Below are 14,277 nucleotides of genomic sequence, written 5' to 3'. Positions count from 1 at the left end.
CCCCCCTTCAAACTCCCTTTCCAAGCCTCCTTCCAGCTTCCGTCTCCACCTGAATTCCACTCTCTCTCTTCCTCCTCCCTCCCTGCTCGACATTCCCTTTGGAATTGTAATAGCATCACCTCACAATAATAATATTGCCACTCATCTCCTCTAGGCCTCCTACCTGGAGAACCCATCTTTCTCTACCGACTCTCACTGTCATCTGACAGGCATCCCCCTTGCAGGGCAGTATAAGGCTTGCTTGCATAGCAGCACTTTGTGGCTGCTGGGTTGTCCGGCAGCTGAATGAAGAAAAATAAAACCAGACTTGCAGAGGCGAGGGAGGGCTGCTGTGGGTTCCCTGGCCCTCAGGAAGGGTACTCCTCCTGCTCAGCGGGAAACGCATGCAAACAGATAACTTACAAGATAAATACTGAACCAAAAGCAACCTAAGAAAAATAACTTTTTTTTTTAATGACTGGATAAACCACTCATTCAATTGTATCACCACTTGACTGAATTTGTCTTTACCTCTTGCCCTTCCAAGCCACTATAGTTGCCCTACGAGCCCTGCTGGGCACCTCTCCGAATCCGAACTCACCCCACACCCTTCCTGCTTCCTCCTCCAGCATCCTTCTTGCTGTTGCAGCACACATTCAGGGCTCCCGCCTCCTCCTAGACTACATTCAGAGATGAAAAAGCAACAGAGCGTAAGATCCTCCTTTTGCTGCAAAATAACTGTTTATGAATACAGAGTCAAGTCCCAGAAAGTGCCTGCAAAAACAAATAGCTTTTTCCTTTGGAAATAAAAACAAAACAAAACCACACAATATTTTAAGAAAGGAAGAGGATTGACTCCTGGCTCACAGGCTCCACTGAGAGGCCCTATTTCATGGATGCTTTTATGGAGATTCCTTCATTGCAGGGGGGTTGGACTAGTTGACCCTTCCAATTCTATGATTCTGTGTAGTTCCCGCTACATATAAAATGGTTTGGAAATCAGATCAGTTGTAGAAGGGTTAGGCCAGAGACCGAGTGCCCAAACTGCAACCCAAAACCCACTTATTTCTCGCAAAGTGCCAACCTGGCAGTTTAACCTGTATATCAGTTTTTCTGTGTGTTTCACGCTTCTTCTGGATGACTTCTGTTGTGATAAATAATCCTTCATAAAAGTTATTGCCTTACATTCTTCATTAAAATTATCTTGCCATTGATATATAATTTTATGGTATAACGCAGTGCTTTTTTTCTAAAAAACGTTTAGGGGTACTCTCATTTTGACACAAGAAAATCACCACGGGGGGGGGGGGATACAGTTCAACGCGCCGCCACGACCACCCCAGGCAAGTAGGAGTGGGATGGAGTTGCAACCTTTTTGAGCCGTGGGCCGGTCCACTGTCCCTAGACCTTGTGGTGGGCCGGACTATTGGGGGAGGGGATTAATGAATTCCTATGGACACTGCACATATTGTGTTTGTAGTTGACTTTGAACAGACTTTTAAGTCTGATTTTTGTAAATAATAGACAAAATGATAAACACTGTAATCACTCAAATGCTTGATATTGCCAGCTCTGCTTCAAAAACATCACGGTTTTCACCTCTCACCTTTTAAAAACAAAGAGCAAAGCTGGGCTGAATTTCAACTCATCACATGCTTGCAGACACATGGCCCTCCACACAGCCACAAATTGGGAGAGTTGAAAGGGACCCTGGGGTCATCTAGTCCAACCCTAAAATACAGGGTTCATAGCAAGATTTGTACTACCAGAGAGACACACACATACTTATGTACACAGACGCAACTGGGGAAGAGACCACAAGCCATGCTCCTATCATGTATCATGTACTAAGGAAGAGGAAAATAAAAGTACCCAACTTTATACAGAACCCTTTTAGCAGATCTGGAAGCTAGTTTGAGTGAGAGTTTACATCCTTAGACTAAAGAGTGCAAGTTCCTAGGGAAATGTTCTTTAACGGAAGATTGAAGTGAACATTTTTCCTAAGATAGGGAGAGGATCTCTTATAAAGCATAGTTAAAACAGCCATAGATTTGATTCAAAAGTTAAAACAGCCATAGATTTGATTTAAAAGGAATACAAAAGTGAACAATTTTTCCTAAACTTGCAGAGGAATAGTAAGCCTAATCTATGCCCCCCCCTACTTTGCAGTTTCCTTTAAAGGAAGCTTACTGGGGAGTAAATTTACCTGGCACAGAAGTAAGAAGGAGAAGAAAAAACCCCCTGAAAGAGACAGAATGAAACGGGGGGGGGGGCATTTTCTAAGAAAAGAGGCCAGGAAGTCTTATAGAGACTCATGTCAGGAGCCTTACAATAACTTCTGTCCAAATCAAAGTTAAAACTGGACTCAGATATTTTTCTTAGAAGGAACACCATACTATCATAGGAATATGCTTAATGAAATACATACACTGCATTTTAGCTTGAGAGAGCATTGTGCTCAGCTAGGCTTTTGCAGCAGAAACATTAGGTTAACTTCGCAGCACATTCCGAAATAGACTGGAACACGGATGTAGACTCACAAACTCAAAAGTTGCAGCAAAATCACCCTCCTCACTTAAACTATAGAGGGAAGAGGGGTAATTCTCCTTTCAGAACACAAGTAGCACATATACAGGATTTTACCACTTGGGAGGAAAACTCTCTTTTAGAGCCTCTCTCAAATAACAAACATTTGCACACTTAGAATCATAGAGTTGGAAGAGACCACAAGGGCCATCGAGTCCAACCCCCTGCCAAGCAGGAAACACCATCAGAGCACTCCTGACATATGGTTGTCAAGCCTCTGCTTAAAGACCTCCAAAGTAGGAGACTCCACCACACTCCTTGGCAGCAAATTCCACTGTCGAATAGCTCTTACTGTCAGGAAGTTCTTCCTAATGTTTAGGTGGAATCTTCTTTCTTGTAGTTTGGATCCATTGCTCCGTGTCCGCTTCTCTGGAGCAGCAGAAAACAACCTTTCTCCCTCCTCTATGTGACATCCTTTTATATATTTGAACATGGCTATCATATCACCACTTAACCTCCTCTTCTCCAGGCTAAACATGCCCAGCTCCCTTAGCCGTTCCTCATAAGGCATCGTTTCCAGGCCTTTGACCATTTTGGTTGCCCTCCTCTGGGCAGAAGTGGACACAGTACTCCAGGTGAGGTCTGACCAGAGCAGAATACAGTGGCACTATTACTTTCCTTGATCTAGATGCTATACTCCTATTGATGCAGCCCAGAATTGCATTGGCTTTTTTAGCTGCTGCGTCACACTGTTGGCTCATGTCAAGTTTGTGGTCAACCAAGACTCCTAGATCCTTTTCACATGTACTGCTCTCAAGCCAGGTGTCACCCAACTTGTATTTGTGCCTCTCATTTTTTTTGCCCAAGTGCAATCCTTTACATTTCTCCCTGTTAAAATTCATCTTGTTTGTTTTGGCCCAGTTCTCTAATCTGTCAAGGTCGTTTTGAAGTGTGATCCTGTCCTCTGGGGTGTTAGCCACCCCTCCCAGTTTGGTGTCATCTGCAAATTTGATCAGGATGCCCTTGAGTCCATCATCCAAGTCGTTGATAAAGATGTTGAATAAGACCGGGCCCAAGACAGAACCCTGTGGCACCCCACTAGTCACTCTTCTCCAGGATGAAGAGGAACCATTGATGAGCACCCTTTGGGTTCGGTCAGTCAGCCAGTTACAAATCCACTGAGTGGTAGCATAGTCAAGACCGCATTTTACCAGCTTCTTTACAAGAATATCATGGGGCACCTTGTCAAATGCCTTGCTGAAATCAAGGTAGGCTACATCCACTGCGTTCCCTTCATCTACCAGGCTTGTAATTCTGTCAAAAAACGAGATCAGGTTAGTCTGACATGACTTATTTTTCAGAAATCCATGCTGACTATTGGTGATCACAGCATTCCTTTCTAGGTGCTCACAGACTGTTTGCTTAATGATCTGCTCCCGAATCGTCCCTGGTATTGATGTCAGACTGACTGGGCGGTAATTATTTGGGTCCTCTCTTTTCCCCTTTTTGAAAATAGGAACAACATTTGCCTTCCTCCAGTCTGCTGGGACTTCGCCTGTTCTCCAGGAATTCTCAAAGATGACTGCCAGTGGTCATCTAGACTAGCCAAGTATTCTTGTACTATCTCCTTAGTTATTCTGGGCTGTGTTTCCTCTGCTGAATCATTTGCTCCAAATTCTTCAGGTCGGGCATTGTTTTCTTTATCGGAGAAGACTGAGGCAAAGAAGGAATTGAGGAGTTCAGCCCTTTCTGTGTCCCCTGTTTGCATTTCACCATCTTCTCCTCTGAGTGACCCCACTGTTTCTTTGTTCTTCCTTTTGCTACGAACATACCCATAAAAGCCTTTTTTGTTGCTTTTAACCTCTCTAGCAAGCCTGAGTTCATTCTGTGCTTTAGCTTTTCTGACTTTGTGTCTACACGTGCTGGCTATTTGTTTGAATTCCTCTTTGGTGGTTTCCCCCCTTTTCCATTTTTTGTACACATCCTTTTTTAATCTTAACTCAGTTAAAAGTTCTTTAGATAGCCACCCTGGCTTCTTTAGGCACCTTCCATGTTTCCGTCTCATTGGTATTGCCTGACGTTGTGCTTTTACTATCTCCCTCTTAACAAACTCCCAGCTATCATGAACTACCTTTCCTTTTAGTATTACTGTCCATGGGATCTCACCCAGCACTTCCCTAAGCTTTATGAAGTCGGCTTTCTTAAAGTCAAGAAATTGAGTCCTAGTATGCTTGGCTGCTCCTTTCCGCTGTATAGTAAACTTCAGAAGAGCATGATCACTTGCGCCTAATGATCCTTCCACTTCTACCCCACTAACCAGGTCATCAACATTGGTTAGGACCAGATCTAAAATGGCTGTTCCTCTTGTTGCTTCTCCCACTTTCTGGACAATGAAGTTGTCTGCAAGGCTAGTGAGGAATCTGTTTGACCTTATGCTCTTGGCTGAGTTTGACATCCAACAAATATCCAGGTAACTGAAGTCCCCCATTACTACTATCTCCCTTCCTTTTGCATGCTTGGCCATCTGTTCCAAGAAGGCATCATCTATGTCCTCTGTTTGGCTTGGGTATCTATAGTAAACTCCCACAATGAGGTCACTGTTATTCTTCTCTCCCTTAATTTTGACCCAAATGCTCTCACTTTGGCTTTGAGGTTCTAAATCTTGGATCTCTTCACAGGTATACACATCCCCGACATATAACGCCACTCCTCCTCCTTTCTTGTCTGGTCTGTTTCTCTGAACAGGAGGAGGAGGCAGAGCCAGAATGAGATCCCTGCTCCTGTTGCAGCTTCTGCTGCTCATGATGCCCTTTGGAGTCTGCGGGAACCACAAGGCGAAATGCCCCTTGAATCTGGTCAGGGATCAAACGGATGCTCGCAATTACTACCGGCCGGGACACTTTCTCATCAGTGGGATCATATCTCCAAAACGCTTTTATGAGGAAACTCCATACGTCTTTTCTCAGACACCCTTTGCCAGCACTGAAGGGTATGTACTTACAGTTTCATGGTTCTCCAGTCCTTCTAGTGGTTCCTATTTATCCAGGAAAGAGCCCCTTTCTCAGGGCTGGGGAGCTAAGGGCTGATGTGGCAGGTCTACCCTGCCCTGCCCATTGGTCTTGCTGGCTGGGGCGGATGGGAGCTGGGGAGTCCAGTAAAAGATTCCACCCAAACCTCTCCTATTTCAATGTTCTCTGGGTCTTCCTTAGTGAAACACTCTCCTACCTTTGATTCTGTGCTGCTTTTAGTAGAATGCAAGGATGCCAATCAATCTGGTCAGGAGTCAAAAGGATGCACTGAATTTCCCCACCTGCAGAATGCCATGAAACTCAGGCAATTCCCAAGGCTCAAGGGTTTTATTCAATATTATTCCATTTGGACAATTCAGAAACTGTCGTTAGGGAATGCTACAGTTTTACAAATGGAATTTAAGATCCTCTGGGTGACGTTTGGTGGCTGAAGAGCAGAAAAGATGTACTTTAATTGAAATGATGAATAAAATAATATGAATCAGGAGACTTCTTTGTTCGTGGAGTCAGGTCTCTAAAATGTGAAAAGGAATTATTCCTTTTTTCACATACACAACTGGCCTCATTTCTAAGTAGTGAGATGTTTGATATTTCTTCACGTGGAATCCATAGGTACCTGTTTCCTATCCCAGAGGGAGGCATGAAACTCAAGCAATTTCCAAGCTGCCAAAATTATTTTATGTTTATTCTATTTGGATCATTTGTGAACAACCTTAGCCCAGTTCTCTTGACACAATACCACAGGAGACCCTCAGCTCACCATGGGCTACATTAAAGGTTTCCTCCTCCAATCTCAGCACTTTTTCCTTTCTGTCACTCTCTTTTTAAAAATAATTAGAAGCATTTTAAGAAACACTTGAAAATGGGTGGATTTTTATGGGTGGAACGATATGCTTCAAATAAAATGATTATATAAAAGAATACAGACCAGGGTGTGTCCTCATTGGTGGAATCACTGATCCAAACATGGGCAAAATTATAGATTTTACCACACACTCAAAGCAGCAAGCCACCAGGCCTCATTTCTAAGTAAAAGGGGACTGAGGTATTTGGTACTTCTCCTCATTCAATCAAATTGTCTCTTATCTACCTTTGGTCCAGCCCGTTGGAAGAAGCCAAAGACCACTGCAAAAAAAGCAGCCCTTGCAGCAACTTCCCAGTATATCACACATTTTGAGGGGCGCCTTCATTTCTTACTGATAAAACCATTGTAGAATAGAATCATAGAGCTGTAGAGATGGAAGGAACCCGGAGGAATCTCACCTGAAGCATCCATGACACATGGTCACCTTCGGAGGGAGTCTGTTCCACTGTTGAACAGCTCTGTGTGCTGTTTGCATCAAAGCTCCAGTCATGGAGCAGATATCTCCAAATTTTTATTCTATACTAGGCTGTAAATGGTTTGATATTAATGCAATAGGATTAATCAATACATACTAATCTTTTTGGCTCATATAATGCTTCCTCCCTCCAATTCATATGAATATCAGTTTTACTCTTTTTAAATAATGCATTTATTGCAGGGACGGAACTAGGTTCCACTGGCACATGTTCTCTTTCCTGTTCACCATCCAAGAGATCAACCAGGATCTCGGGCTCCTACCCAACATCACCCTGGGCTACAACCTCTATGAGAACTATTGCGATGCAAGGATGACTTCGGACGCCATGCTAGAGCTGCTTGCAGGCAGTGGATGCAATATTCCCAATTATCACTGTGGAGAACAGAATCACCTGCTGGCTGTTCTTGAAAGAAGCAACACTTTCATCTCAAGAGTGATTTCAGCCTTGTCAGGCATCTACAAAATCACACAGGTAAGTAGTGGGAGAGCATGGAGGGAAAGAGAATTTCAACTGCGTAGAATTCTACTTTCTATTTGGAGGGGTCAAGCAGGGATATTTTAAAAAATGGGAAAATCCTGAGCTATGAATCCAACATCCCCTTTTCAAATCTGAGCCTTCACCAACTTGACACCCCCAGATGTTTCTGACTAAAACTCCCATCAGCCTCAGCTAGCAGAGATTTAGATATCAGTCATTTCATATGATTAAATACCCGTTATGATGAAAATAAAATAAATTGCTGATCTTTTGCTTTCCTTGCTAGATCAGTTATGGCTTCACTGCCCAGGTTCTCGAAGGTAAAACCCTGTTCCCTTTTGTCTACCGGATGACTCCCAAAGAGGAAAGTCAGTACCAGGGGATTGTTGAATTGCTCCTGTATTTTGGATGGACGTGGATTGGCCTCTTCACTCCAGACAATGACAGTGGAGAAAGATTTGTGAGCGCTGTGAAACCTCTGATGCTCAGCAAAGGGATCTGCATTGCTTTCTCAAAAATTGTACCAGAAAATGATGTAAATCAATTTATCAGGCCTGGGGAACCTTTTTTCCTATGGAGACAAGTTGGGGTATTTGTTTCCTATATAACCAATGCACTGGGTATCATAACACTCATGGCAATAAACATGCTATATGAGAAGGAAATAGGGGTGAAAGTCTGGATCACAACAGCTTTGCTAGAAATCAGAATTGGCTTTAAGCTCCCTGCATATATGTTCCAGCACCTCCATGGTTCTCTGTCCTTTGCAATTCAGACCGGAATAAGGAGCAGCAAAGGTGACAAATTGCACACCAAACTTCTTGATTATTTGAATCAAGCATTTCAGTGTTCATATTCAAAGCATCTGTTGTCCGTGAAAGGCAGGGTAAGATGCAGAGAGGACGAGAAACTGCAGCCATTGCCCCAAGAGGAGCATGACAGAGCCCTGTCCCAAGACAGCTATGGCACTTACATCAATGTTCAAGCTGTGGCTCAGGCCTTGCATGCTTCGCTTTCATCTAGATCCCAGAGGAGGCTGATGGGGGAGGAAGGAGAGCAATGGGGACCCCAAAGGCTACAGCCGTGGCAGGTATTTCCTTCCCCTTTTTGCAAACTGCAGTCCACACAGATGCTGATCTTGACTGGGGATAGACCTGCAAAATATCATAGTTACTATTAGTACTAGTAATTGTAGCATACAGCACAATGTTTCTCTGATGAAAATAGAGACGGCCCATAACGATAATTTTACTGTTGATAACCAGAGTTTTTTAAAGGCGGAACTCATTGAAACTCAGTTTTGGCCCCTTTCAGGTGGGTGCCATTGCCATTCTCAGAGGGAGGTGTTCATGGTGAGTTCCGGCGCCTTCTTTTCTAGAATAATAGCACTGTTTACACATCTTCTTCAGTTGCCTCAGCACTCTGGGCAGCTCCCAACATAAAGAAATTCATACTAAAATATTAAACATATTAAAAATTCCCAATATAGGATTAGACGGCTTGTGGCTTGGATAACTCCACATCCACCAACATTTCTCCAACGAAAATAGGGACATTCTATGGAAAAGTGGGAAATTCCGGGATCAAATGAAAAACTGTCTCTAATTCAGGGACATCCCTGGAAAATTGGAGCACTTGCATGGTCTGTAGTAATAAAAATGGCTGAATAGGAATTCCAGTCTACATGAGATACACGCAGCCCCAAATCATAAGAGGTTGAAGTGAGTAGGACTGAGATATCCATCTTGGCTTCCCGATTTCTTAATGCTGGTGCTTTCCCCTGTGATTCCAGCTTCACCCTTTCTTAAGAGAAATCCGGTGTCTGAATACTTCCAGAGGCAGGCTGTGCTTGGATGAGAACTGGGAGCTGCCAGTGGACTTCGATATTATGAACTGGGTGATCTCTCCCAATAAGTCTCGTGACCTTGTGAAAATTGGGAATATAAGGAGAGAGACGTCTGCTGGCATAAAGTTCACCATTAACACAGAAGCCATTGAGTGGAACAAGAAATTCAATAAGGTAGGGCAAATCACAGAGGGAGAAGGCTAGGAGATGCTTATTATGTTTTTCCTTAAACAACCGCTGAAAAATGACCATATCAGGTTGACCAATGGTGTCTTGACCCTCAATAGCAGCTGCAACCACCACTCCTTCTTTCCACAGCTGTTTATATAGGAGGGGAATTTGGGGTGCTCAAAGAAAGGATAGAGCCCAGAGGTACTCAGAGAAGAGACCATCTATTTCCGAGCCAGACTGAGAATTTAAGAATTCTGGACAGAATCTTTAACCGAATGGACTATGTAGATAAGAAGAAAAGGGAAAGCCCCTAGTAAAAGTGAACTATTGGGCTTTCATACAAGCAGAAGGATGGAAAGTAATTTATTTTAGAAATGATAATTACTGATTTATTGTGGATTTTTTAATTTGTGGAGTAAGCTCACTTGTAGATGTTGCAAATGCTAAACTATTGTATGTGCAGGAATTGAGAAGTGCACAGCTGTTGGTGAAGGAGGAGAAGTTAAAAAATATTGTAATGTAAGGTTAATGTTAAGAAATGACATTTAAACTAAAAATAACTAGGGAAATAGATCAGCAACAAGAGGAAACCTTGCTTGCCTCAAGAAGAGAGTGAGGGAAAACAATATTTGGAAAAGTCATATTAAATTTGTCTTTATTAGTGGTTGAGAGATTATCAGAATCCTGAACTTTGGGGAAATCACATTTCAGACTCCATTGCCATTTTCTTTGAAGATTTATTAAGCAGGGAAGCAGGTAAACGGAGAAGAGGAAACAGAGTTCTGTGGTGCAAACCTCAGTTGTCCTGAACTAATTATGAAGAACAAGATATTCTGGTCGCCCCAATGGTCAGTGGGGGGTTGAAAGGACCCTGATGAGGGGTCAAAGGCTGTAGTCCAGAGATCCGTTTAAATTCACTCTATGTGTGAATTAAGGTAAAGGTAACGGGACCCCTGACCATTAGGTCCAGTCGTGGCCGACTCTGGGTTGCGGTGCTCATCTCGATTTATTGGTCGAGGGAGCCGGCATACAGCTTCCGGGTCACGAGGGCAGCATGACTAAGCCACTTCTGGTGAACCAGAGCAGCGCATGGAAACTCCGTTTACCTTCCCGCCAGAGCGGTACCTATTTATCTACTTGCACTTTTGACGTGCTTTTGAACTGCTAGGTTGGCCGGAGCAGGGAGCTCACCCCGTCATGGGGATTCAAACCGCCGACCTTCTGATCGGCAAGCCCTAGGATCTGTGGTTTTACCCAGAGTGCCACCAGCGTCCCTATGAGTGAATTACATACCCACAAATACTTCTAACTGTTCCTCTTTCTTCCACCTTCTTGTCTTTCTGGTTAGGCTGTGCCTCATTCCAGGTGTAATGAAAAATGTCGACCTGGATATGCCAAGTTGGTTCTAGAAGGAAAGCCCATTTGCTGCTATGCTTGTGCTCGGTGTGCGGAAGGGACCTTCTCCGCCCAGGAAGGTGGGTGACTCGAAGAGGGAAGGCATTTCTAGAGAGAGTAAACACAGGGCAGAAATTCAGTCTCACACACTTTTTGTGAGAATTCTGCAGACATTGTGGAATGTGGCTCCTTCCTCAGTTTCTTTAGGATTAATCGCCTTCATTACATCCTGGAAGAGAGTTGAAAGGAATGATCATAAGGAAGAAATCTCTAGGATTTCTTCAAAACATAATAGAGTTCTTCAAAACGTAATAGAGCATAGATCATTAGGGATGCAAGTGATGCTGCAGCTACTCTTTTTCTCTTCCCCAGATGCAGAACATTGCACCAAATGCGCAGAAGATCACCATTCAAACAAGGACAGAGATAAATGTGTCCCCAAGATTATCACCTTCCTGACTTATGGAGAACATTTAGGAATGGTGTTAGCTTCCGTTGCCCTCTTCTTATCTATAACAGCAGGCACTGTGTTGGGAATCTTCATTAAATACAAGGAAACTCCCATAGTCAAAGCCAACAACCGGGACCTCTCCTACATCCTGCTCGTCTCCCTCCTGCTTTCCTTTTTGTCCTCCCTCCTCTTCATCGGGCGCCCAAGGAAAGAGACCTGCCTTCTCCGACAAACGGCCTTCAGCATCATCTTCTCAGTTGCTGTTTCTTCTGTCTTGGCAAAGACCATCACGGTGGTGCTGGCCTTCCTGGCCACAAAGCCCGGGAACAGGGTGAGGAGATGGGTGGGCAAGAGTCTGGCCAACTGCATTGTCATCTCCTGTTCTGGGGGGCAAGTTCTCATCTGCACCATCTGGATGGGCTCTTCTCCCCCATTCCCAGAGTCCGACATGCGCTCCCAGGTGGAAGAGATCATCCTGCAATGCAACGAAGGGTCTGTGGCCATGTTTTACGTTGCCCTCGGCTACCTGGGCTTCTTGTCTGCCACCTGCTTCACGGTGGCTTTCTTAGCCAGGAAGCTGCCTGGCTCCTTCAACGAAGCCAAGCTGATCACCTTCAGCATGCTGGTCTTCTGCAGTGTTTGGGTGTCTTTTGTGCCCACCTACCTGAGCACCAAGGGCAAGTACATGGTGGCCGTGCAGATCTTCTCTATGTTGGCCTCCAGCGCTGGGCTTCTGGGCTGCATCTTCGTTCTCAAGTGCTACATTATTGTGCTGAGGCCTGATCTGAACACAAAGGAGCACCTGACAACCAGAAATTAAGGGGACATCTGATTCTTAAAACATTCCATGTTCCTGATGTCCAGAAGTGCATAAAGGAAACACACCTGCTCATCCATGTTGCTCATTCTTCATCTGTGAAAGAGATTGTGTTCCTTCTTAGCCCAACTTTTATGTAGTCCTGTTCACATAAACAGGAAGATGGGAGGAAATGTTTTGCTACCTTGCTTTGCCAAGGATTACAATGAGTCCTGGTGTACTGCCCGTAGTTTGTAAACTATTATCTTTTATTAATTTTGTTTCTTGGGAACTTATATTTATCTCACAACAAGATAGTCTAGAGAGAGATAGGAATTAGGTTTTTTGGTCTGTTTGCTTTGCTATTAACCATATCAATTCTGATATTCAACAATACTTTCTAGTTATGTCATTTCTAGATATTTAAATACCTGTGCTCCATTTTCTACCGGTATACTGAATCATTCAGAAGTTCACTTCACATCATTTCATTCTCCTAAACTTTGTATATTAATAAATTGAGAAATTCATTTAAGTTCTCTTCCGTAGTCTGCTGGTTTAATTTCTGTATTGTGTAAGCTCTGCTCCCTGTTCCAAAGAGTAGCAACTGACCTTAGTCAAGCCTTGACTGGAGTACAATGGATTTTATTGCGTTGTCCAGGATATGACACATTGTGCCCTGATGTTGAGTGGATCACCAGATTACGAGTGAGCCAGCAAGAAGTTTAGCATTGGAGGGAAGCAATGAGACGATGCCAGATAGTTGTATTCCCTGCCTGCCAAACCTTTTCAGAGGAGGCATCTTATGCTTAGTCAGGAAGGAAGAGCGAGAGGTCTCCTCCTCCAACTCAGGTTCCTCCCATTCAGGTCCTCCTCCTCCTACTCAGGTGCCTCCCATTCAGGTCCTCCTCCTACTCAGGTGCCTCCCATTCAGGACCTTATTTATACAGCAAAACCAAGATCAGATGGGAAGTGAAAATAATTGACAGAACAGCCACTGATGAAGCATTTAGATTCATTAGCTAAGATTGCATCCTACTTAGACTTTCATCTCTCCAGACTAGTGGAAAGCTTACTAAACACTTATTCTTATAGCAATTCTACCTGTAGCAATCCAATGAAGGCTTCTATATAAATTTAATAATTAAGGTCCCAATAAAGCTGACTGGGTTATTTATGTATGCAACCACAGCAGCTAGAACTTTATATGCACAGAAGTGGAGAGAGGGAGGATTGGCTTATGAAACTGGGGGAATATGCTGAAATGGTGAAATTACCTGCTAAACTAAGAGGACATGAGGATGAATCATTTCAGGAAGAATGGAGACCATTGATATCTTATTTGTCAAACTATCATCCATACATTAAGTCAAAGGCAGGATTTGAAATATAACCAGCGGGCGGACTTCCGGGGTGGCGCAATGTTCATGGCAATGGCGGACTCCCTCTGAACTGGAGGGACCAGCTCCGCATGAAACGGGTCTTTCCGCTACGGCGAAGCAGGGACCCTTCTGGAAATCACAGGCGGATGAAGCCTGTGACCGTGGGACTCGGCGGGCACCCTTAGCGCCCCCCCAACCCACAAAGGAGCCCATAAACAGGCTCCGAAGCGAAGAGGGGGAAGTGGCGCAGTGCTGTGAGTCAATTGCTTTTTCTGCGGAGCGAATCCGCATAACCGTTGCCGGAGAGCGCTGCCTTTTTCCTGGGACAATTTGGCATCTAAAATAACCAACCGTGCCACTGATTATAACTGTGGGAAAGGACTTTGTGACCTTGTGGAACAATGTCTTCAGAAGCACTGTTGGGTGCTTTCTGTAAAATAAATGCCCTATTGGATCAGTTAAGCCAGAAGATGGATTCTATGACTAACGCGGCCAGAACCTTTGAGCAGGTAGTGGGAAATTACATGGAGCCCACTCAGGAATTAAAACAGGAGTGTCCCATGACAGAACAATTGAGAGAAGAGGATCTTGCTGAATCTTGGGCGCCAGAGACGGAGAGAGCAGCGGCCCAGCAGGATTACAAATGTTTGGACATGATAAATGAACTTGGGAAAAACCAGACTGGGAAAGGTAAAATCTGGTTTGGTTTGGAAATGGGGGGCTGGATAAACCCCCCTGTACAGGGAGATTTGGACTTTTCGAGTCTGGAAAGGGGCCGCCAGATGTTTGGAGCTGTGGGGGCTCTTAACTTTGAAGGGAATCTGGAATATGTTTTAAATACTACATTGAGTTTAGTCTGGACTGTGGAAAAGGGATGGTCT

The 14,277-nt window shown here is 44.1% G+C and overlaps 2 protein-coding genes and 1 long non-coding RNA gene across 3 annotated transcripts in view; 2 read left to right on the top strand and 1 right to left on the bottom strand.

Moving 5' to 3' along the window:
- LOC308577778 overlaps positions 1–14,277 on the bottom strand; it is an 87,689-nt gene that overhangs the window by 45,615 nt on the left and 27,797 nt on the right. The window lies entirely within an intron of this gene.
- Positions 1–14,277, top strand: part of LOC308577479 (vomeronasal type-2 receptor 26-like) — a 77,968-nt gene that overhangs the window by 40,177 nt on the left and 23,514 nt on the right. The window lies entirely within an intron of this gene.
- Positions 5,271–12,280, top strand: LOC308577474 (vomeronasal type-2 receptor 26-like; the record flags this gene model as incomplete). Its single annotated transcript, XM_081177683.1, has 6 exons — positions 5,271–5,494; positions 7,058–7,349; positions 7,642–8,445; positions 9,148–9,375; positions 10,721–10,847; positions 11,140–12,280. 6 exons carry the CDS (start codon positions 5,271–5,273, stop codon positions 12,036–12,038), a joined length of 2,574 nt encoding a protein of 857 aa, XP_081033809.1. The 3' UTR covers positions 12,039–12,280.

The sequence above is a fragment of the Podarcis bocagei genome, assembly GCF_964188305.1.
Source record: "Podarcis bocagei genome assembly, chromosome: 18".
NCBI lineage: Eukaryota > Metazoa > Chordata > Lepidosauria > Squamata > Lacertidae > Podarcis > Podarcis bocagei.
This window is presented reverse-complemented; position numbering and strand designations above follow the sequence as displayed.